Source organism: Mauremys mutica, chromosome 1, assembly GCF_020497125.1.
Source record: "Mauremys mutica isolate MM-2020 ecotype Southern chromosome 1, ASM2049712v1, whole genome shotgun sequence".
NCBI classification, from domain to species: domain Eukaryota; kingdom Metazoa; phylum Chordata; order Testudines; family Geoemydidae; genus Mauremys; species Mauremys mutica.
In genome coordinates this window covers 302438919-302464228 of record NC_059072.1, presented here as the reverse complement: position 1 = coordinate 302464228, position 25310 = coordinate 302438919, and the positions used below count along the sequence as shown (strand labels likewise).

General features: G+C 40.8%; 1 protein-coding gene across 1 annotated transcript in view; it reads left to right on the top strand.

The window, feature by feature from the left end:
- EPSTI1 (epithelial stromal interaction 1) overlaps positions 1–25310 on the top strand; it is a 77500-nt gene that overhangs the window by 25730 nt on the left and 26460 nt on the right. The window contains exons 6-7 of the mRNA XM_045012780.1: positions 6683–6756; positions 23727–23820. Of these exons, the coding sequence (XP_044868715.1) occupies positions 6683–6756; positions 23727–23820 (168 nt within the window). The remainder of the gene's footprint in view (positions 1–6682; positions 6757–23726; positions 23821–25310) is intronic.

The window sequence follows — 25310 nt, the reverse complement described above, 5'->3', positions numbered from 1 at the left end:
GGAGCTATGTAAAGTGGTCAGAGGAGGGGCCAGAATTTGGGCTCATGACTCTAGACTATACTCAGCCTATCAGCTGAGAAAAGAATGTGAGCTCAGCCTAAAAGCATCTCCGTTGCAGGCCCCTTGCTTTTCAAGAGCAGCATGTCACAGTTCCAGATATACATTAATATTTGATTTAAGATGGCCTCCTTTCTAAGGTCAGTCACTACACAAAAGGTAACTCCCTCCATTCTAGTACTCCTCAGTAGTTTATTTCGCTTATCTACAGACTCTTCTACAAAGAAGCTCTTAGTCTTCCTGGTGACATCTTACAGCTGAATAAACCTTCATAAATAACCTTTCAGGTTTTTGTTGTTGTTTAAGATATGGTAGCACTTCGTTCAGAATATAACATGACAATAAAGAATCTTCTAGTGATTGTGTCATGGAGGCACAGTTTAGGTTTTAAGGTCAAGTAGCAAAAACCACTTTAAGAATAATCTTCAGTCTAGAGATCAAAACTACTAGACTCCCAGAGTTACTTCAGGAATTCTTTTGCTATTAACTTGTCTATAATGGGGAATATAAAACTTGCAGTATTGGGGCCTTCAATGGCTACTTCTGGAACCTTGCAAAACTGTCATGAATATTTACAAGCCCATGCACAAAAATCCCCCTTCTCCAGGCTTTTCTATGAGCATTTATGATGGGGGAGGGGGAAAGGGAAACAAACTTTATTCACTCATTTTATTTATTTATATATAATAAATTGAATTATTGTCCATGACAACTGGACAGGTTTCAAGTCTGCAGTAACTACAGTTATACCCGGAAAAAGTATTGATGTAGCAGTTTTGTTTTCCTACTTTTACAGCTTCCTGGCATTCACATCCATAGAATGTAAAATGTTTATAGGCCTGTAGGTAGTAAAATTCTAAATAGTGATTTCGTTTAAAAGTGCAATATCATAGCAAATACCTCTACCATACAAACTGTTTATTTCCTAGAATTAAATTCATATTTTTAAAGCAAGTTGGGGAATCTTGCAAACCAAATAAGTAAATAGGTATCAAAGGGAACTTTAAAAATAATCAGCTAGTCTGAAGATGTTTTTTTGTAGTAACCGGTGGACTGGTGGGGATTTTGACTGAAATGTATTAACATCCTGAATAATCCACCCTGTTTGATAGAAAAGATCTGCAGTGAACTACAAAGCCACAGAAGGTTGTTGATTTGGCTTGTGCCCCTAACAATCTCAGCTCGGTTGCAGACATATCACTTGTGATCTGAAGAAGAAATGGGTAGGGAAGGCAAGAAAGTAAAAATAAAGGGAATAAGCTTCCCGATTCTTTAGAACTTTGTCCCTGCTGAGTCAAACAGTGTTTGGCCCTGGCTATCCATGGAACAGTGGTTGATTTTTGTTTTGTTTGCAAATGATATCTAATCTAGCTGAAAACTAGAAGAATTGCCAGCTGCACCTGCAGAGCATCAATTAGGTGCATGTCTTTGATCAAAAGGAGGATTTCTATAAGATATGGGGCAGGGCGAGGTTTCTGATTTTCTTTTTTCAGGCAAAGTCACTATTCATTTAATAAAAATAAATTGTATGACTGTTTGAAAGGCTAGATAGCTGTGGCAGCAGGGGCAATGAATGGCAAGGTTGTTCTCCAGCTGTGAAAGTTTCATGCTTATTGGGAAAGAGCTACAAAATAATGTGTGATTGTTAGACATTGTGCTGAGATGCTCAAATAATAAAGAGGAGTTTGTGTAAGGATGATGCATCATAAATCAATGTTACTATGTATAGATACAACCTCTGTATGTGATATTGCTCAATGTCATCTCCTACCTTCTCTTGCTGCAGAGAATAATTCTTGTTCTGGGGAGGGAAAATAGAATCGTATAGTCTCTTCTTATCCTTGCTACTGGGAGGCACAATAGGGTGGACAGGAGAAGGGTGGATCTCAGTGTTTTTTACAGAATTGATTTGTTTGCCTGGTGGTCTCCTTGTTGTCTTGTGTCTATCAGCCTAGGCTAGGAATGATCATCAATCTTGCTCATTGTACCTGTAATCCAGGCTAGTATGAGGAGCACAGATCAGCTCTGCAGACTCCCTGAGATTCCATATAGAATCTTCAAGACTGCTAATCAAATACCGCTGAGTTATGTAAATCCCGCAAGCCCTTCCTCATTTTCCCTCCCCCCCCCTTTCCTCCCAATCAGCCTCCTCTTGTCTAGGTGATGATGCTGGAGCACTCGCTGAGAAATTTTATTGGAGACCATCTGATATTAGTGAAGATGTCCATTTTCCATGTATGTGGATGTACCTAATCTGTAGGAATGGAGGGAATAGATGACCAGAGGAAGCATTCCTGGTGCCTTTTAAGGAGACTCTTACAATTCCAGATAGTGCTGAGCTTTATAGACTTCAAGTCTCAGAAGCCCACACAGGGGTTAGTTCCAGAGGCCCTTCAGAATGAGAACTTCCTCCTGATAGAAACTTAAGTTTCTAACTTGAACTTTATTGTAGAGTCTTTAGAATAAAAATCCTGCAAAAGCTTCTGGGGGTGGGGAGAGGTAGATAAAGCTGAACTCATACCATCAGTGTAAATGGTACAGGTGTAAAACCCTGAACAAGACATCCCCACTCATAGCTCAAAACTTCTGAAAGCATCTGTTTCTGGAGCAGCAAGGTTTCCTGAGATCAAACGCAGTATGATTGGGTCAGATCTGTTTTCTCTGTCTGGCATGTTCTGGTCTAATGTTATTCCATTAGCATTTCCTACACATATTCCAAAGTTACATAGTTAAATGTGTAAAGATTCAAATTAAATGAAGTGAGAATACTATTGCACGTCACTAACTTTTTGCTGTGAGTATCTCTCTAAATAAGGGTCTTCATAAATGGCGGTTCTCTCCATTTAAAATAAAGAAAACAATATGGAATTAAATCTTGTCTTATCAATGTGCTCTGTATTTTAGTAACAAGTAACTGTACTAGCAGGCTTTTTTCATTTTTAGTGTTTGCTGAAGCCAGGAATTTTGCAGCCTTTCTACACACATCTCTCCTAATGCACTCCAACATGTTTATCTACAGTACCACAGCTGTTCTAGTCCTGGCCCTCTTTGAAGAGAGAGTGCCAGTTGTGAAGTGCTTTTATGATGTTTGAGATCACTTTCATTTATGACCTAAGCAAGGATTTCAAGCTAAACTGATAGAGGTGAAAGGCTAGTGCAGTGGCCAGTTAGTTCAAGCCCTATTCTGCATGGTAGTTATTGGAGAATCCTTGCTGCCTTTATCCATTGTAGTCCAATATTTCCTGCAGTTTCTATTTCATACACAAAATCACTCTGATGTGACAAATCCCTGCTTTTCTGTATGAACAAAAATATGTCTGGAGGAGACAAACGTGGCTGGTGTTTCAGCCAATAGTGCCCTCTTGAGTCCTGCAGTGCTAGGGAGTTTTCCATCATTCTGGGGAGCCTTCCAACACCGCCAGTAAGATGGACTCACGACCATCTGGTGGTTAAATTCTTGAGACAATGGATCTGTTGTTGAAGTGAGCAGTCCATGTGTCCCTTTGGGAGGTCAGGGTGCCAACTTCCCTTCAACAAGCATTGTCCTTATTCATGGAAGCCCGCATAGGGTGACCAGATGTCCCGATTTTATAGGGACAGTCCTGATATTTGGGGCTTTTTTTTATATTGGCTTCTATTTACCCACCCCTCCCAGTCCCGATTTTTCACACTTGCTATCTGGTCAACCTAAGCCTGCCTGTGATACTACCTTTTGTGGAAGGCGGCATTTGAAGCCACTCTGACAATAGCTGGTGTGCTCAGATTTCCTCTGACACTGATCAGTTTTATTTTAGGGCCAGGTATGGCATGGATACTTCATCGATGAGGGATAAGTCATGTGTCCCTGTTGATTTTTCTACATCCGTCAGCTACTCTTGGTATATTTGACACTGAGACACAACTGTGGATTCCTGCAGGGATTAAAAAAAAAAAAGTTCTAAGTTGTAAAAAATTTATCTGCCCATGTGAGGGGCTCTGCTTACATGGAGCACATTACTTGTGTGCCAAACAGTTTGCACAGGCTTCCTTTAAATGCACCCAGAAATGAATGGATATTGGTTTTAACCTACCATAGAAACCTTAAATAGGTTGAATCTTGGCTACTTCATAGACCACCTTAGTCTCACTGTCATATTGCTGTTATTAACTGAGGCACCAGAGCTCAGTCTCTGGATTTTAATCATGAGGCTCCCACTGGCTGCGGTTCGCTGCTCCAGGCCAAAGGGTGCAGCGGGAAGCGCTGCGGGCCGAGGGATGTGCTGGCCATGGCTTCCCACCACCCCCTTTGGTCTGGAGCGGCGAACCGTGGCCAGTAGGAGCCACGATCGGCCGAACCTGCCGATGCAGCAGGTAAACAAACTGGCCCGGCCCACCAGGGGGCTTACCCTGGTGAGCTGCGTGCCAGAGGTTGCCGACCCCTGCTCTGGCCTCTTCTCTGCTTTTGATACCTGTATCAAGATAGTTTTTATTTTAATTGCTTTGCATTCTTTAATTCTGTATGCACTAGTATTTTTGTTCATTTCAGTACTTCTGCTTATAGTGTTTCATTCTGATACGCTTACATGAGCTAAGGGGTAGCTTACTGAATGAGGATTTGATTTTTTTTTTTTTTTCTCCTTCAAAATCTGCCCCCAAGTTATGCCCACATCACTGTTGCACTTGCTCATTTAGTTACTGAGCCACTTACAAAATACGGTGCAATCGGCAGACATTAGACAGATATGGCTTTACTCAGTGCAAGCTGAAGACTGATTTACTTACTGTAGTGATTTGTTTCACAAGCCGCCTCCAAACAGTCTTTCATTAGCCATATATATTAAAAGGGGGGAAAAAACCCTGAATTCAGTTAAGGCAAAGTAACTGTCTGATCAGATGTCAGTACCTGTTTGTCCAATACTTTTCCATCATTTTGAAAATTAGGGATAGTTGTCTGGTATGCTGTAACATCAGTGCCTGTGGTTTGAAAACTTAATGTTTCACCAAACAGGCATCTTACAATTTAAAAATATAGCAGGATTGAAATGAAAATTTGGAACTCTTGATTTTTGCTTAAAATACAGTGAAGTGTCTTAACTGGTCATCCAGAGACAATGTGTTGCACAAAACGTGGCTACTTACCTTTTTCATTGGAATTAATTTAGAGGAAATACCTCTGTGCTGCTGCAAAGTATTTATTTATTTATTACGTCAAAATTTTATACTGCTTACTTTTAAAGCCCTCCACAGACCAGCTTTATGCTACTGGCTTCTAAATGTTGTATGCAGTTTTAGATTGGAGATCCTATATTGTATTATTTGTGCTACTGAATGTACTATGGATTTTCTTGGAGCCAGAATTTCAATTGACACTTTCTCAGTGGGTATAGTATTTAAGGCTTTGTCTACATGAGGAAATTGACTGGAGTAGCTATCGCAGAATAAACTGTTGCAGAACCACTCCCTATGGGGATGCTCTATTCTGGAATAAATTCTTTTATTCTGGAACAATTAATGCAATTCCAAAGCAGAGTAATTATTCTGGAATAAAATAAAGGTTTTTAATTCAAGAATGCTGCTAATATGGGGAGCTATTATGGAATAGCTTATTCAGCAGCAGCTATTCCATTCCAGTCAATTTCCCCATGTAGAGGAGTCCTGAATGCAGTAAGAGAACACATGTGGGGTGTGTTTGTGTGCGCGCCGTCCCCCTCCTCCCCATTATCTGCATAGATTCAGCTTCAGCCATAATTTGGCCTAAGAAGCCAAAAATCTGATTTCCATATGTATGTGCATACATTTGCATTTCAGATCTCTAATGAACTCACTTTTTCAGTGATTTGCATGCACAAATTGGTTTTGTACCAGCAAATGCTTGTGTACTTGTGTGCACAAGTTATCACCCAGTTTCTGATGTGCTATCTGAACACCTGGGATTAATTAGACCATTTGGGCCAGATTCTATTCTGTTGGCTTTGACTCATTTGCACTGCCAGAATCTAACTGCAGCTGTCAGCTGAGAGTTCCTTTGGTTGGCATGCATTGTCGGCTGCTATAAGCCAGCAGTGCTAGTTCCTAGAGAGGGAAGATAGTCCAGGGGTTAGGGAAGTAGACTAAGAGGACCCTGGGTCAATTCCCTGCCCGGCTGCGTGCTTCCTCTGGGATCTTGTGCAAGACATTTAGTCTCTGTCTCTGTTCCCCATCCGTATAATACAGATACTAGGATAAACAGTATGGAAATGGGGGTATATAAGTATGTAAGCCAACCACCACCCCCACATCTCGAAGGATGGAGCACATTCTCAAAGCAACCTCAAGGAAACCTACGTCAAATTAATTTATTGTAGTGGTAACCTGATTTAGTGGCTGGAGAATTAAGACGCATAACTGGGTCTCTGATGAAAATCTGACCTATTATACTGAATTTTTTTGTACATGTTAAATTAGTCTTTTGACCCTGCTGCCAGGAGGTATTTGACTATTGGTCTGTTTTTAAGAGTACAGTCTAGGCTGAACCCTCTTTAAAATATTTTTGCTGTGATTTGGGCTATTGTATGCTTGGGTTTGAAAGCTAATGGATTATTAAAACAAAAATAAGTAGTGAAATCATTCATTTCTCACTTAATTCTTAATCTCTTCAATTTTGCAGGCTGATAAACTGGAAGAAAAAAGAAGGCAACAAGAAAAGCAAAGAAGAGAAATGTTTAATGAAGATCACTATTTGTAAGTAAAATTTTAACTCTGACTACCTAAGTCTGAAAGAGGTCACAGTCACTTTGTAGGCATAGGTGGTGACAAGCAGATGAAGTAATTCTTCCAGCAATGGCATCTGGCCTCTTGGCTCCAGGCTGTTGTTCTGAAGCTGACCCTCTGCCTGTCACATGGTTAGGCTTCAGAGGCTAGGATATGTCCTTTTCTTCCTCAAATACGTTCCTCTGGTTTATCTGTATTCTCCAGAATTTCCAGTATTTGAATTGTTGGAGAATGGCTTTTGTATTGACTATTCCTAAGCTAGATGTTTGTTTTTCTTAGATCATTGTCAGTACAGAATATTTATTTTAAAAAATCCAAGAAAAAAGGCTGTTGGGTAATTCTATAAAACAGAGGATCTGTAACTTAATTGTTTCTGTGAATAAAATCTACTGAAAGAGTACCAAGATACCATGGTGATGGGTGCTTTTACAAATGCATTGCTAAATGGAAAAGTCTACTGGTATAGCAGTGCAGCAGTAAAAACATAGTAACAAGTTAAATCTTACTCTGAACCCTAATTTTCACTTGCTTACAACTTTCTCAATGCCTCTTTTTGTCAGACATTTCTCAAGCTTGGTTGCAACCCAAAACTGCTTAGTGTGTGTGTTTCTGAAAGTTTGAACAAATTCCAGCTATTCTTTATTATGCAGAAATGGGAGAGAAGCTTTAAAAATTGGCCAGCATCACCTTTGTGGCAGCTAATGGGTTTTGTTTTAAGATTTCCTACTAGGTGCAAAGGTATTCCTAAATAGTAACTTGTCTTGTATGAATATATTTTAGGTTTCAGATACAGGGCCAGATATTGCCCTCCAATAGAAATAGCCCTGGGATGGGTATAAGAAACACAGCAAAGTTGGAGTTTCCTTCAAATACTTCTTTCTAAGGGAAGTGTGAAGGAGCCACTGAAGGAAGAGGAATATGGCCACCCAGTCCTGCAGATCCTGGAAACTTCTAGGGAAAGCGAATCTGTCATCCCATGGAGGTTTAGCCCCCTTTTGCTAGAGATGAAGCAAAGACTTCTAGTAAGCATTGTTCTCTCCAGCACTCCTGGATGCAGTAGGTCTGATCCAGTCTTATACAGGTATAACAGCTATTTGTCCCAACTCAGGCACAGCAACTCACTATGTACTGCAAGGGCCTTCATTGAGCCCTTGCTGTACACTGAAAAGTAGATTCAATACATATGTTGGTCCCTCTGATTCAGACATACTTGAATGCTTTCAGCTGTCTCCTTAACAAACTGAACCGACTTGAATGTAACTGAAGTTAAAGACCTAACTTTCAGACACTGTCAAGCCCTGTTTGAGCAGAGACTGCATGTAACTGTCAAAAGAATAAAATGGTGGAAGGTAGTTTATTCTCTTCACTAAGCATATACTGCGAAGCTCTACTGAATGGCAAACCTGGGGAAAGTTGGACAGAAAATTAAATTTAATAGGATTCTACATATTTAAGCAAAATCTATTGCATAGTGTAAGACAATGGTATCTTCCCAAACACGTACCTGTTAAAAGAATCGGCTACCATGCAGAATATAAGGAACCTGTGAAAATTATTCAATGATGAATTTATTATGTAGTGATAATACTTTCAGGAACTTTTTGTGCTGCACTGTGTTGCACATTAACTCCATTGAGTAATGTGAAGATATGTGTGACATCTCATCTTGTTATGACAGTAACTTGAGTTACTGTATCACCTTTTGTAAACCCATTTGAGATAGGCTTGGAGAAAAGTGCTATGTATAAAGCACAGAATATTATTCTTGGGCCTGATCCTGCCTATATTTTAGTACAAAATGGGAGTTCAGAATCTCATGATACCACCCCTTCCAGAAACTTATCAAGCTCAGTCTTGAAGCCAGTTAGGTTTTTTGCCCCTACTGCTTCCTTTGGAAGGCTATTCCAGAACTTCACTCCTCTGATAGTTAGAAACCTTCACCTAATTTAAAGCCTAAACTTGTTGATGGCCAGTTTATATCCATTTGTTCTTGTGTCCACATTGGCACTTAACTTTTCTCTCCCTGGTATTTATTTAAATTATCCCTCTGATGTATTTATAGAGCGCAATTGTATCTCCCCCTCAGCCGCCTTCTGGTTAGGCTAAACAAGCCAAGCTCTCTGATCTCCTCTTATAAATTAGGTTTTCAATTTATCAGATTATCTTAGAACCCCTTCTCTGCACCTGTTTCAGTTTGAATTCCTCTTTCTTAAACATGGGACACCAGAATTGCATACATTATTCCAGATGAGGTCTTACCAGTGCCTTGTAGAATGGTACTAACACTTCCATGTCTCTACTGGAAATACCTTGCCTTATGCATCCTAAGATTGCATTAGCCTTTTTTACAGCCACATCACATTGATGGCTCATAGTCATCCTGTAATCAAACAGTACACCCAGGTCTTTCTCCTCCTCCTGTCACTTCCAACTGATAAGTTCCCAGCTTATAGCAAAAATTCTTGTTGTTAGTCCCTAAATGCATGACTTTGCACTATTACATTTCATCCCATTCTATTATTCCAGTTTACAAGGTCATCCAGATCTTTTTGTATGATATTCTGGTCCTCCTCGGTATTGGCAAAACCTCCCAACTTTGTCATCTGCAAATTTTACTAGCGCACACTCACTTTTTTGTGCCAAGGTCAGTAATAAAAATGTTAAACAAGATCGGCGCACACACACAAAAAAAAACAAAACACCAGAATACCTCCCACCCCCAAACTCCCCTTACAAATTCCCACTCAGTCTCCCCTGTTTACAGCTCTCCCCTGTTTACAGCTCTGTTTGCTTCACTTGTGCTACTGGCTGACTATTTGGCTGCCTTTCTAGGCCCCCTAATCAGGACTCTGCTTCTCTCACTGCACACTGCCCCCTACCAGCCCCTAAAAACTGAAAGAAAAAAACACACAACATCCACAAAAACCTCACTCCCTAAGTGTACTGGTGGGAATAGTGAGCATGTTGCAGAATCTTGCATTGTGGATCTGTTCCAAACAGTAGGCAGGGTTAGACCAACAGTCTCTCCACTGACATTAGCATCTCCCACGGCAATGAAGTCTTTTTCTAGCTTGATGAAAAGATCAAATTAGTGTGTGTGGTTTATTTTTATTTTTTCTCCCAGTGGCATTGCCAACTCCAGAAGCCATGTTAGAGCAGAATGAGATGGTCTCTTCATATTCTTTGGATGTTTTGTACAGATGGAGGCACTGTTTGCATCAAACTCTGTAAAGAAGTCCTAGCTTCTTATTTGGTCTAGAAAGATGCACGTGGCTCTAGCCTGACTGACTGACAGTATCTGTTATGCAGTACAGGGCATCTGGAGTACTGTGTCCAATTTTGGTCACCGCTGTATAGAAAAAAATGTAGAGAAGCTGGAAAGGATCCAGAGGCACGTGACCAAAATGTTCAAAGAGATGGAATGCAAGCCATATCTAAAGGAACTTGGTATGTTCAGTTTGGAAAAGAGGTGATTAAGGGGGAGACATGACAGCGGTCTTCAAATATTTGAAAGGCTGCCATAAAAAAAGATGGAGAAAAATGCTTCTCTTTTGCCACAGAGTGTAGGACAAGACACATTGAGTTCAAACTATAGCATGGCAGATTTAATCTGAATCTCAGGGAAAATGTCCTAACTGTAAGACTAGTAGGACAATGAAACAGACTATCTAGGGAAGTCATGGAATTGCCTTCACTGGAAGTTTTTCAAAAAGAGGCTGGGTAGCCATCTGTCTTGGATGTTTTAGACACAACAAATCCTGCATCATGGCAGGGGGTTAGACTAGATGACCCTTGCGGTCCCTTCTAACCCTATAATTCTAAGAAGCAGAGAGTAAGGTCTAGATCCTCAAGGGTATTTATGCTCCTAACTTCCATTCATTTCAATGGAAGTTAGGAACCTAAATATCTTAGATCAAGATCCTCAAAGTGACTTGCCCAGGGTCACACAAGGAGTATATGGCAGAGCCAGGAATTAAAGCCCAGTTTCCTGAGTTTCAGGCCTGTGTCTAACTGCAAGAATATCCTTCAGTTCATAATGGGTGACCATTACTTTAGAGGCTGCCTCTCATGGTGACTGGCAATGCCAGCTGCATGAGCCTCAATAATATGGTACAATGTAATACCACCTTTTCACAAAATTAAGCCCAATGTGTTGTCTTCATTCACTCTTTTATATGATTTCCTGATACCTCAGTGTTGGGTGTTTCGGAAAGTGGATGGATAGGCTGATCTGTTAGTATAAATAGGCAGGAATATAACACAGACTGAAAGATGATAGCTCTTTTACATAGCCAGGTACACATCCAATAACTACTCAATAATGCAGAGCTAGAAAAAACTGGTGGAGGAAATATAGATGATTTTGAAGGCTTCATTCTTATTTATGGATGTCAGACAGTATAACTATGGCATACATGTATGTTCAATATATTGTGTTAAGAATTTAGAGCTTCAAATGCAGCGTTTGCCCGAGTACCATAAGGTGAATATTCTAAATATAGTGCCTGAATTTCAGCACCACAAGCTCTATTCACTAGCCTGCCAAAGCAGCCTATTCAAAAGTCATAAAACAAAGAAAATAAAATATGAACCAAAATAGGATTTATTTATTTTATTGTACAAGACAACTCCTAATGTCCTTGCCAGTTCTCAGGGCTCTGTGATATGTGGTTCAAACAGCAGGCCAGTAACAAATTTTCCTCACAGAAGTGCAAACCGAGACCTGACTAGACTGTAAATAAATGCTGCTAAAGAGATAGTCACAGGCACTGCAAAAACTGCGTTCAGCCTTGAGAATCTTTTGTTTGCTCTCTTTCACCACAGTCGTCTTCACTTTGTTCATTTGTTCCTGATTATTTTAAGCATTGTCAATTATTTAGCTAACAGGCAGAAAACTAGGCTTTTATAGACATCCAAAGGGACTCTCCTGAGTGTAATAATGAAGGCAGTTTATTGAACGCCTGTGAGGTTGCTTTCTAATTGTACACATTAATCTGCCCGTGCAAGCTGGCTGAAAATATAGAAGCAGATTGCATGTGCAGATGGAATGCACGCAATGGTTTGTACAGAAAGACCTCGGCAATAAAGTTTTTCAAAATTGTCCTTTCCTTGAAAACTGGATTTATGCTGACTATTACAAATAATAAATGAAATAAATAACTTTCCCTATATTCATTTTGCTCTCTTCCCCCCCTCTCCTCCGCTATTTCAGATCACTGGGGGGAATGGACCCTAACCCATTAAATTTAATACAAGGGTTGACAATTTTAAAAAAAATGGTGAAAAAGAATTGGTGGGGGATGCTATTTTATTATATTTATCTTTTTAATTCTATACTTTGCTAGCCTGACACTAAAAGTGAGAGAGTGCCACATTGTTGATAAAAGTGGTATTTAGAATTTAAACTGTCAATATACAATGGCTACATTTAGGAATATTATTCCATCTGAAGATACTGTTATCTGAACAGCAGAATTGAGGTAACGGGCCCTATTTTGCCTTTAGATGTCTGTATGATTGCCAAAGAAGTCAGTGGGAGCTTTGTGAATTTGGGGTCAGATTTTGGCATGTAGTTACTGAAAAAGGGCTTAGTGGTAAGATTCTTCAATGGGGTGGTGAGCACCCTCTCCTTCCATTAAATGTCACGGAGAATGCTTTCAGCACCTTGCAGGACTGAGTGGGTGTTTTGGTCATGTCCACTTCACCCAATAGCTTTCCAGCAAAAGATGATTGCAGCTATACCTGAGGGCAGATCCACTGCCACGGAAGGCAGTGATGGCAGTCTCCTGCCTCCCGTGGTGGGAGAAGATGGATATCACAGTCCCAGCTCCTGTAGTGGCATTGCTGAAGGACATTTTTTAAGGGGACGAGCCAAACTAATACCACACTACTGGGTCTCACTACTTCACCCAAGTTTGCTGGGAATTAAAATAAATTGGGAGAGGGTAATATTCTCCTCAGTCAATTGTCTATATTGTAGTTGGTCAGTTTGCTGTGTGAGACCTACACAGAAAAGCCGGGGAGGAAGAATTAGAAAACTGTTCAAAAGCCCCAAATTGGCAGAAAGCTTGGTTAGCTGAAAAAACATGGAACTGCTCAAGCACTCAGTGGCTTCAGCTGGAGTGGAGTTAGAGCAACTCAAATCATTCATGAAAACCCCAACCTTAAAATCGAGCTATGGCTCCATTGGAGGCCCCTTTTCCCCATGTCTCTTAAAGAAGGCTCCCTGGGAGAGTCAGTGAATCAATGCAACTCCCCTCTGGCCTGGTCCTACTCTCTGGGCTTGGCTCAGCCCCATTTCACGGTTGCAGCAGTAGCTAATTCCAGCTGCCTCTCTGGGGAAAGGTGTGCAGGCAGCTTCCATGGCTGAGCTCTCATTCCTGGTGGATTTTCTGTTGCATGAGATCACAACTAAGGGAACTAGACTAAGCATGTTGATTCTGATGGGCAATGCAGGAAACTGTGTGTGTATATATGAATTTAGCTGTATAGTGGTGGTATCTGGAATGAAACTTAAATATGTGATTACAAGAAGTCCCATTATTACATGGTAAAGGGCAGATAAAAAATGTGCATGCAGGCCAGGAAAAAATATCTAGAACACTATTCATGGGGGACTTTAACTACTCTCCAGTTGGACCAGAAGAGTAATTGTATCATGAGTAGGACAAGCATTGTAAAATGACAGAGCAGGCATATAATCTGATAGCTGTTCCCCTTGTTCTTCCACAGACATTCCTACATCTTGGTACCCCATTGTTATTTTATATCTCCAATTGGCATGCAGGCTTCTCTGGTCAGGGATCATGTATTTTATCTGTTCTGAGAGAGATCTAGCATGCCTTGGGGTGCTGTTTGAATAATGGAATACAGCTGTATTGCTGGAGATCCCACAGTCTGAGCAGGCAATGAGTTCAGAAGCTGTTTTGTTTGTTAATAAAAAGGTATGATTTTGAAAAAACGAAAGTAGAGATTAGTGAAAATCATAAGGAGAAATAAATCCTAGCATCAGATCTGTGATGGATGTGAAGGTATTTGTGCAGAACAAATACACCAGCTTTTAAAAAATAGATAATTGTATCTTACTCTCCACTGATTAAAGCAACAATATTAATGGTGATTAGTTTCATTCAGAAATAAAAATTAAAAATACAATAGGGATTTTTTTTTTAAATACAGTCAAATATTTTAACATAGCTCTGCAAAGTGTTGCCCATGGAGTTTTTTTTTCATGGGAATTTAAAATATCCCACTTAAAAAACCAGACAAACCATAATTGTAAAGGGCAGGTAAGGAAACTTGTTCCCAGGCTGAAAAATGTAGAGACAGCTTTTCAGGGCATCTTACCACCAGACAAGGTGCCCAATTCAGCATCCTTATCTCATACACTGAATCATTAAATATGCACTTACTCACAGGCTTTTCAAGATTGAGTCCTTTGTTGTCACCTCTTTAACTATCGAATCTACAATGACATATAAATGATTAATCACAATAAAATAAAAGGAATTGTCAAGAACTGTACTCCGTGATTGTCATGTTCCTGTACCAGATATTGACTGGCTAAGGGGTTGTTTATATACATATACCAGCTGTGGTCATCATATGATCTTTGAATGCTCTGCCTGCTATGGCTGTGGTTCTTTTAAATAAGGTATTTTTACACACAGCACCACCTAGTGGCTGAACAATATAATAGTTTAGCATTCCATTTCATCCCCTTTAAATTCTACATTCCTACCATTTACACGATCACGTTGTCTTTGACGTTCAATATGGATCAGTCTGTTAACTGTGTCTGAATCTTATTGGTTTTCTAATTACATGACCCAAACGCATAATAACTTGGTCATCCATTAATTGTAACGACTGGCTGAGGTCAGTTTGGAATCCTTGAGACTTAGTTATCTTGTTCTTCATTTGCTGTCTGTGGGGTTTGCTCTGTTGATTGTTCTTTCTGAGGAACAAACTGTAGATGTTAGTGGTTTCTGTTGAATGCTCCATTTGGTCTTGTTCACATATGGTCTGGGCACTGAATTATTTTTCTTTACGACAGCTGGATTTGGCCATCCTTTTTCTCCAGCCATCCAATCTGACGTGATCTTGATCACCAGGTTCTAGACCTGGCAGCTCTTTGAGTGTTGTCTGGTTGCTTGTAAAAGTGTTCATAGGCTTTTTGCCTTTTGAGACAGATTCTAACTTTGGAAAACAGTAGTTCTGAATTGTCTTCCCATTGAGAGTTGTGCTGGACTATATCCAAGAGCTGATATTGGTGTTGATGTGCAACTCAGAAAAGCAAGGAATGGATCTTCCTGCTTCAAGATTTTCTTGGCTATCTATACAAGCTCTCTCAGCTTCTCCATTCACTTGTGGGCAATGTGGACTACTAGTAATATGAATAAAATCACATTTTCAGTCAGAATGACTTAAATTTTGCCACAGTGAATTGTGGTCCCTTGTCTGTCCATCATGAGTTGTTCTGGAAACCGAAGTGAGCAAAGGTGCACTTCAGTTTCTCGATAACACTGTGATGTTTGGTCTTTCGAATATATTATTTCTTTATACCTGGAAAAATAGTCCACAATGACTAGGTCAACCAGTCTATTGAATTTGCATAAATCTGCATCTAGTCTCTTCCAAGATCTCTCTATAGAGATGTGTGTACACTGACTGATCCAGAATTGTCACTTAAGTTGATTTTTTCACTGGATCTCCTTTCAAAAGTCCAATATTATCAAATCCTCTACAGAGTTCTTTCACCTTTTGTTACTAGGCCCATCATGGCTGCTACACTCCAGCTGAGAAGGTTGTTGGTCTTTGATCCTTTGATCACATGCACTCTGAATGCATAGTTTTTTGTCTTCGTAAGTTGTTTCTGTGGTGAACTGGCCCATGCAGTTTGGAATAGCTCCAGGGCCAAGCAGAGCTTTTTCACGTGATTTAAGCTCTGGGAGGGCTTGAAAGTGACCTCATGTTCCTTCTGAGATGACTGTGACACCAGCTCCCAAGTCATTTTTAGAGTAGTAATCTTGCTATGAATATTCAGTTTCACTCTCCAGGCAAGCTCTGTCATCATAAGTGATTTGATCCCAGAAACAGTGGCTCTTGATTGTCTATCTGTAAAATGAGTCAACTTCCTGACCATTATGGTGAGGCAAACAAAGGTACAAAATGTCCATATTTCATGCATGTATTACATCATGCGCTTCTGGTTGGACATGCATCCTCTCTTGGGATATGACTTTTTTTTCCACACCTTGTGCACGTAGGCTGAAATTTGTCTCTCGTAGCCTGGGAGTTCTCTCCTTGCCGCGAGGGTTTTATTATAGTAACTTTTCACATGCACGTGTCTGTTTATAGCTTCTAAGCCGGTTTCAGGTTTTTCAAGTTGCTCCTGCCTTTTGTTCTGTTGCTTGATTGATACTGAGTGCTTTGCTATCTGTATAGCTGGTGCTAAGGTCACATCTCTCTTTAACTGTAGCTGTTGTGAAAGGTTTTTATCTGTAAGCCCAATAACCATCAAGTTTTTTATATCCCAAAATCAGTTTTCAGCCAATGTATGCAGAGCTCTTATAAAACATTCAACATTTCCCCCTGGTTCTTGAATTCTCAGGTGAAAACATGCTCCTTCATAAACCACATATCTCTGAGGTATAAAATAAGCATCAAACATGGCCAGAACTCTTTCCTAGTCATCTTTGTGGCTGTCCTCATTAAAGTCAAAGGATTTAAAGATATGGTCTGCCAGCTTCTCCATAACATAAATTAAAGAAGATACCTGTATATTTCCAGTTTCTTTGTGAAGCTTGGTAGCAATGCAAAATCTTGCAAAATAATGTTTCCAGTCTGTCCATTCTGGAGTTTGTCAAAGTTGTTGTCTGGAGCACTGAAGACTGGCATGTTGATGAGATCCTGCAACCTTTGTTGCTATTTTTCTTTTGTTTCTGTTCTTAGTTTACTCCTGACACCATGTCATGTGCTTCTGTACCAGATATGGACTGGCTACAGAGCTTGCTTATACACACCAGATGTGCTTATCATAAGATCCTTTAATGTTCTGCCAGTTATGGCTGAGGTTAGCTTAGATAAGGTATTACACACTACCACCTGGTGGCTGAACAGTATAATAGTTTAACATTCCATTACAATAATGACTAGGAATTTTAGGCCTTGATGCTGCAGTCAGATCAGAGTTTAGAGGTCTGCCAATATTGATTGAGTTGTAGGACTGGGACCTAAATCTCTTGTAGATCATGATTTTGTTGGGAGTACCAACAGTATGCTGAAAATTCAATGGACTTTATTACACTGCTTTCTATAATCCCACCTCTGACTAGAAATACAGGGATTTTTATTAGTTTTCAAAAAATTACATAGAATATTTAAAATTACTCTTTGTACAGTTTGAAGATGAGGACTCTGACAGGGCCTGCAGTAAGCGTGTGTGTGTGTATGTATGTGTCTTGCAGTAGAAACTTTCATTTGAGCACACAGCACTGGGTAATAGCATATATTGTACAAATACAAAGGCATTGCACTTCTGTGACTTGTGTTACAGTTGCATAGAATTCAGTGTTTCTGTATGTGATCCTATATTTCTTTCTAACTCTTCTTTAAATGCAGCTCAGTTGAGTTTCTTTTAAAAGGTATTTTCTTTTCTATACCGTTATGCTGAGACTTGTGACCTTGACTGTGGCTTAAAGCCACAGCCTTGGGTTACAGAGTAGCAGCCATGTTAGTTTGTATCCGCAAAAAGAACAGGAGTACTTGTGGCACCTTAGAGACTAACACATTTGTTTGAGCATAAGCTTTTGTGGGCTACAGTCCACTTCATCGGATGCATAGACTGGAATATACAGCAAGAAGATATTTATACATGAAAAGGTGGAAGTAGCCATACCAACTGTAAGAGTCCAATCAATTGAGATGAGCTGTCATCAGTAGGAGGAAAAAAAACTTTTGAAGTGATAATCAAGATGACCCATAGAAGGTGTGAGGATACTTAACATAGGGAAATACACTAATTGAATCTAATGGCCCAACCATTCCCAGTCTCTGTTCAAACCTAAGTTAATTGTATCTAATTTGCATATTAATTCAAGTTCAGCAGTCTCTCTTTGGAGTCTGTTTTTTTTGGTTGTAAAATTGCCACCTTCAAGTCTGTCACTGAGTGGTTAGAGAGGTTGAAGTGTTCTCTGACTGGTTTTTGAATGTTATGATTCCTGATGTCAGATTTGTGTCCATTTATTCTTTTGCATAGAGACTGTCTGGTTTGGCCAATGTATATGGCAGAGTTGCTGGCACATGATGTGTCGGTAGATGTGCAGGTGAATAAGCCCCTGATGGTGTGGTTAGGTGATTAGGTAATGTGATTAGGTCCTATGATGGTGTCACTTGAATAGATATGTGGACAGAGTTGGCATTGGGCTTTGTTGCAAGGTTAGGTTCCTGGGTTAGTGTTTGTTGTATGGTGTGCGGTTGCTGGTGAGTATTTGCTTCAGGTTGGGGGGCTGTTTGTAAGCGAGGACCGGTCTGTCTCCCAAGATCTGTGAGAGTGAGGGATCATCTTTCAGGATAGGTTGTAGATCCTTGATGGAGAGGTTTTAGTTGGGGGCTGAAGGTGACGGCTAGTGGTGTTCTGTTATTTTCTTTGGGCCTGTCCTGTAGTAGATGACTTCTGGGTACTCTTCTGGCTCTGTCAATCTGTGTTTTCACTTCAGCAGATGGATATTGTAGTTTTAAGAATGCTTGATAGAGATTTTGTAGGTGTTTTGTCTCTGTCTGAGGGATTGGAGCAAATGCGGTTGTATCTTAGAGCTTGGCTGTAGACAATGGATCATGTGGTGTGTCCTGGATGGAAGCTGGAGGCACGTAGGTAAGTATAGCAGTCAGTAGGTTTCTGATATAGGGTGGTGGTTATGTGACCATCGCTTATTAGCACAGTAGTGTCTAGGAAATGGACTGTTTGTGTGGATTGGTCTAGGCTGAGGTTGATGGTGGGATGGAAACTTGTTAAAATTATGGTGGAATTCTTCGAGGGCTTCTTTTCCATAGGTCCAAATGATGATGATGTAATCAATGTAGCGCAAGTAGAGTAGGGGTGTTAGAATAACACTTCCTTAGCTCTCGTCCCCTAAGTCAGCCATAAAAATGTTGGCATACTGTGGGGCCATGCGGGTACCCATAGCAGTGCCGCTGACTTGAAGGTATATATTGTCCCCAAATGCAAAATAGCTGTGGGTGAGGACAAAGTCACAAAGTTCAGTCACCAGGTTTGCCGTGATATTATTGGGGATACTATTCCTGATGGCTTGTAGTCCATCTTTGTGTGGAATATTGGTGTACAGGGCTTCTACATCCATAGTGTCCAGGATGGTGTTTTCTGGAAGATCACCGATGGATTGTAAGTTTCCTCAGAAAGTCAGTGGTGTCTCGAAGATAGCTGGGAGTGCTGGTAGCGTAGGGCCTGAGGAGGGAATCCACATAGCCAGACAATCCTGCTGTTAGGGTGCTAATGCTTGAGATGATGGGGCATCCAGGATTTCCAGGTTTATGGATCTTGGGTAGCAAATAGAATACACCTGGTCAGGGTTCTAGGCATGTGTCTGTACAGATCTGTTCCTGTGCTTTTTCAGGGAGTTTCTTGAGCAGATGGTGTTTCTTTTGGTAATCATCAGTGGGATCAGAGGATAATGACCTGTAGAATGTGGAGTTAGAGAGCTGCCTAGAAGCCTCTTATTCATATTTCAACTTATTCATGATGATGACAACACCTCCTTTGTCAGCCTTTTTTATTATGTCGTCAGAGTTGTTCCTGAGGCTGTTGATGGCGTTGTGTTCAGCACGGCTGAGGGTATGGAAGCATTACCATCTCAGCGGGAGTTCTGGGACTGCCACCACTGTAATGGCTGCACATGTGGGAGGCTGGCTCTGGCTCTGTGCCATTTCTACTGGGAGATTAATGCCTCCTGAGCTGCTGAACTATGCATCAGGGAGGTCCCATTCAGGTATCAAGTGAACTGTTGTACTAACGGCTTTTTTTAACTTTGTTTTTTCCCCACATTAAGAGCCTCTAAACTATGGTTTCCTTTTGTATCTATTTACTATAAACTCTGGACACACTCTCCTTCAGCTGACATCAGCTCCCTCATTTCACCCAAAGGGACACTTATTAGATTTTTGTAGAAATAAACTTTTTTCAAAGACTGAAACCAATAAGCATTTCTAGGAATTTTTAAATTATTCCAGTGGAAACAATTTTTTAGAAACTAACTCACTCTTCCTGTGGTATCGGCAACACCCCAAAATGCAGTGTTCTGTAAGTGCATGGGACCCTGAAAGTAAAATTGATTAGAAATATCAAGGGAGGTTGATCAGATAAGCTTTGGCATTTCTCCCAGCTAGAGAAGTAAACATGAAGTAATCAAATTCGTAAGTCAAATTCATTCTTGCTGTCTATGAAATTTTACATTGAATAATCTAACGTGTTGCTTGTTACAGATATAAGAATTTTGTGGGGATTTTTTATTTTTTTGGTTGGTTGGTTGTGTCACCATGCCTCCATGGGTCACCACTGAGAATACCAAATTCAGGACAAACTGCTGAGAAATAGGGCAGACATCCCGCCCCTAAACTGATGGTTATTCTCCCATAAGATACACCAAACCAGCAACAAAACTAAACTTCCGTTTCATCACACTGGTTAACAAGAGGTCAGAAAAGCAGTTTCCCCTAGGCATTCCAGTCCTTGTATCACCACCAAAAACACTAGACTTAAAGATGAGTGGTTATTTAAAACCAGTTTCATCAAATAAAATGTTCTGATCCCAAAGGACCAGCCACGTACTCAGGCCAATATACATCTCAGATCTTACTCAATAATCATGCTGTTGCCAATCCTTTAGTATCTAAAATCTAAAGGTTTTATTTATAAAAAGAAAGAAAGGTGAGAGTTAAAATTCGTTAAAGGAATCAAATACATACAACAATTACAAAGTTCTTGGTTCAGGCTTGTAGCAGTAATGGAATAAACTGCTAGCTTAAGTCAAGTCTCTGGTTGCTTCCAAATCATTGGAAGGTCCTCAGTCCTTTTGGTTTGAATGCTCCCATTAGTATAAGTTCATATTCCAGAGGTTTGAGCAGGAAAGAGGCAAAATGGAGATGTCCAGGGCCCAGCGGTGTATTATTTCCTAGGCTGACAAGGCCTAGGCCTAGGGCGGCAAATTTGAGCACCCATGGAGAAGCTCCCCTGCTCCAGCTCACCTCCTCTGCGAGCGTGCCACCGCGTCCTGTTTCTCTCCCCTCCCTTCCAGCGCTTGCTCCACGAAACAGCTGTTTTGTGGGGAAGGGAGGGAGGGGGGAGGAGGGGGAATGCGGCACGCTGGGGGAAGAGGTGGGGCCGGGGCAGGGATTTGGGGAAGGGGTTGGAATGGGGGCGGGGAAAGGGTGGGGCCAGGGGCGGGCGGGGTGACAATTATTTCAGCGCCTAGGGGCAGCAAATTCATTAATCCGCCACTGCCAGGGCCTTCTGACTTCTGCCACGTGGAAGGAAACCCATTGTTTCAAACAAAGCCCTCAGCACAGCTAGTGGAAAATTGCAGGTAAAAAGAGGGTGTTTGGAGTCACATGGGCAAGTCATATATGCATGCATAATTTCACTTAGTCACAACAGAGGCCATTACCACTTGTTCACATGAAAGTTCCTCAGGCATAGATGGGCGTCTTCCATAGTCCATTGTGAGTTGAGTGTCCCTTGATGGGCCACTTAACTTGAATAATCCTTTCAAAGATGTGCAGGCTAAATATCTTGTGGGCATTACCGCAGGAGCAAACATGTTTGAAATACAGATACAGAGCCAATACTCATAACTTCAAATACAAAAATGATACATGCATACAAATAGCATAATCCTATTCAGCAAATCATAACCTTTCCATAGACACCTTACTTGACATAATTTGTACAAGATTTTTTGCAATTATATAACAGTGGTAGCAACAGTGATCTACATGGTCGCATTTAATCAGATAACGTCACAGGTTGGGTTTGTTAAAATAGTGTATATTATTTTGACATTACTGTCCCTCTTAAAGTTGTATAACACTTTAGAGAAATGGCCAAATTCTCTGTTGGTGTAACACAAATTAAGCCAAAGAGCTACACCAGTAGAGAGCTCATCTCACAGCTTTGATGACTAATAAAATTAGGAAACTACCAGTATGGAAAAAACAAAACTACTATGACACTATTTGGATGCGGCTTGACCTCTCCAGGTTCTCTTCCCTCTTTACTGTGTTAAGATCCTCTTGACTACTTTGAAGCTCATCTTGGGTTTAAAATGACTACACCAGTAATTCAGCATGGTGTCAAAATAAGCTGGCATGCTCTTCAGAGTAATACAAAGAATGCAGCAGCATTTAAAGACGAAAAACATATCTACTGGGGACGGGGGAACGCGGAGGGAAGAATCAGACAAGCATACAGCAAGATCCTGACCTTACTGCTGAGACTGGTGCTGTTTACTCAGGACTGAGTAGTAAGCACTATTCTTTTTTTTAAAAAGCATTTGTAAGTGGCCCAGTCTGCAAGGAACAAAGTGGCTGAGTGGTGCATCTAGCATGCAGCTGCCAGAATCCATATGCAACAGGCCACAAAATGCTGCAGTTGTCTCTTCCATATTAGCTACACTGTTTCTAGTCTGTTGCGTTTGGGCACAGATGGCGTACAACATTATAAAATGTTGTACAACTTTGTTTTTCAGCCCAGAAGCCTGAGAATGTACAGATACCAGTGGAGTTTTCATATGCATTTCTAAACTTTGTTAAGCTGAGAAGTGCAGATTATCTCTTTACATTTGTGTGTGGGAGGAAGGGCTTCTTTTGCATAGTCTCCTTATAAACACTATAAAACCTATCAGAGCAGGCTGTGCTGTAAATTGCCATATATTTCTTTACGAAACTATAATCTGCCACAGTGTATCCCAAATCCATGTCTGGTTTTTTTCAGGTTTTTAAAAAAATGTACTTATGAATGTGTCTAGGCACAGCTATGAAAAAAATCATAGTGCAGCACAAGGTTAAATTCAACAAAATCTCTACAAACCATCAAACACATTCTTACCACCCAATCACACCTGCATGCAGAGACTTGAATAACAGGTATACCAGGCAACTTGCGGTGGAGGTCAGGAAAGTCTGGTTCGTGCCCATCAATGCCTGCATGAAGATCTTTCCTTGGCAAAATCTGGCTTCATTTTTATATTGCCTGTGCGTGACTACCATGACTGAGCATGCGAATCAACTATTTGCCTAATGGAATGAAATTAGGCACACAGTTACATGGATGCTTTTTTTGAAAATCAGGTGCAGGGTGCATGTGTTGATAAATTCATCCGTTTGGCCAGTGGACCTATCGACAGAGACTATGATGCTGCACAGCTTTATTTCAATTCAAGACAAGAATAACTCTTCTAATAAATTGGATTTTATTTAACCCAGTAGAGAGATGAAAGAATTTGATGTAAGGGTTCATTGTCCTAAGCATGAAGAAAAATACTTTAAAATAATCTTGTCGTTTAAGATGCTGGTGGGAGGGTTTAAAACAAAGGATTCAGGTAAGCAATTATACACTGCTGATGGTGAAATCTGATAGAATGTGTATCAGAATAAGATTGAAAATGGTAGAGAAAGGCCCCTTTAACACAGAAATAGCTCTGCGTTTTCTCTTTCAAACAAATCACTCCCAACAAATGCTTTATCCATCATATCAGTTCTGTTTCTGATGTTCCACTTCATTCTATCTAGCTCTCAAACCTTTTGTTCCAGCTATGGTGCTTTTCTGTTATGTCACGATAAATCTAGGTTAGAATCTAGGGGTGCAATTGTAGGCTGTATTTATATTTCAAGAAAGAACTAACAACTCTGTTTGGGTTTCTCTGTAGCAAAACCACTGAACTATTGGACAGATTGGATTTGGGTTTGCCAAAGAGAAACTCCTGTCAAATGGCTAATCCTAGCCCAGAATCTACAGCATGGGTAAGTCCCACCATGGAATATGACACACTAATGTTCTGCCAGTGCTAACGGTGCTACCAACAGTACAATGTTAGCATTTCATTTAGTTTAACATACTGCACAGACTCAGTGAAATGCATACCATGGAAATGTTTGGCTTGGAAGGATGGCTACAGCCTCACAGACCCTTTCCCTGCATTGCACGGACTGACTTCATTGTTCATAAGTCCAACCCTGAAAAGCTGACCGTAACTGAAGTGCGCAGCACCCAGCAGTTCCCATTGAGAGCAACTAACCCTTCTGGTTGCTAAACCCTTTTGAAAACCTGTCTATTTCATTTAGATGCATAAATGGAAGCTGCTGGGTGCTGAGTTATTTTAAAAATCCAGCCACAGGAATAAAGTCTACTCTCCAGTATCTCCTAGAAAAATTATACCCAAATTAACTTGGGTGGATTGCCCCATTTCTGAACTGATCTGATATCTTATCTCATCATATCACTACTCTAATCAGCCACCAGTAACTAATCAGAATAACTGCTCTTTACATCTTTCCTGAGGTTTTTTCCCCCCTACATTCTTAACAAGGGAAAGAACACCTCATTGTTTGTCCAATCGATAATTTCTGAAGTGCACTCAGCTGTTTGGGCTGCCTTGCTTCTGGAAGCATTTGCCATGGGGAGTCATTATGCCAATGTTTGCAGAGCCAGGCCCAGGTTACAGGTGCAGCGACGGGCAACAGATCAGCTACCGTGTGCAGAAAGAAATTACAGCTGGTTGCTACATACCCTGGAGTCAGTAAAGCTTGGAAACCTTTACTGAATAGCTCGTATGCCATAGAGGCTTTAGTGTCTGCTGAATCTTAAGTGTCAGCTACTAAGAAGGAAAAAAAAAAAGAAAAGAATTCCTCTCCCTTTTGGCTTTAGCCTTCCTGGAAATACATTGGAGCCTCACAGGTTGAGAAACCTTGATGTAGAGAGAATATGTTCAGACCTCGGCATTTCCTCATAGGCCTTGCTTCACAGTCTCTTTCCATGTCCCTCAACACCATGAACTGAGAAGGTGGCGTATAGACTTTTTTTTTCTTCTCTTTGAATCTTTGGGACCAGTTCCCAGTGGCTTCCTTTACCTTCACCACAGGCCTAAGGGTCTTAGAATGGGTGGAAACAGCCTTTAGGGAATACACCGGCTGTAGAGGAGGGTCACTTCTTGGCACAGAGCTGGAGGAATGAGTTTCTAGTGCCCCTTGTGCAACCCCCAACACACAGGGTGTGCAGGTAAAGGGAGGGACATGGCTGGAGTACAGTATGCTCTGGGTGGCTTAGCGGGCCACCCTCAGGGCTGCTCTAACTTATGTTGGGGACCAAGCAGGCCACTGAAATGGCAGAGAATACGAGAGGCAGAAGATGTCATAAAGCCATGCTTGCCTCCCCACCTGTCGCCACATAAGAACTGAACAATGAGACCTGGGCCTAGTGGATTTATCTGAGGCAGAACTAGTCCTACAAATTT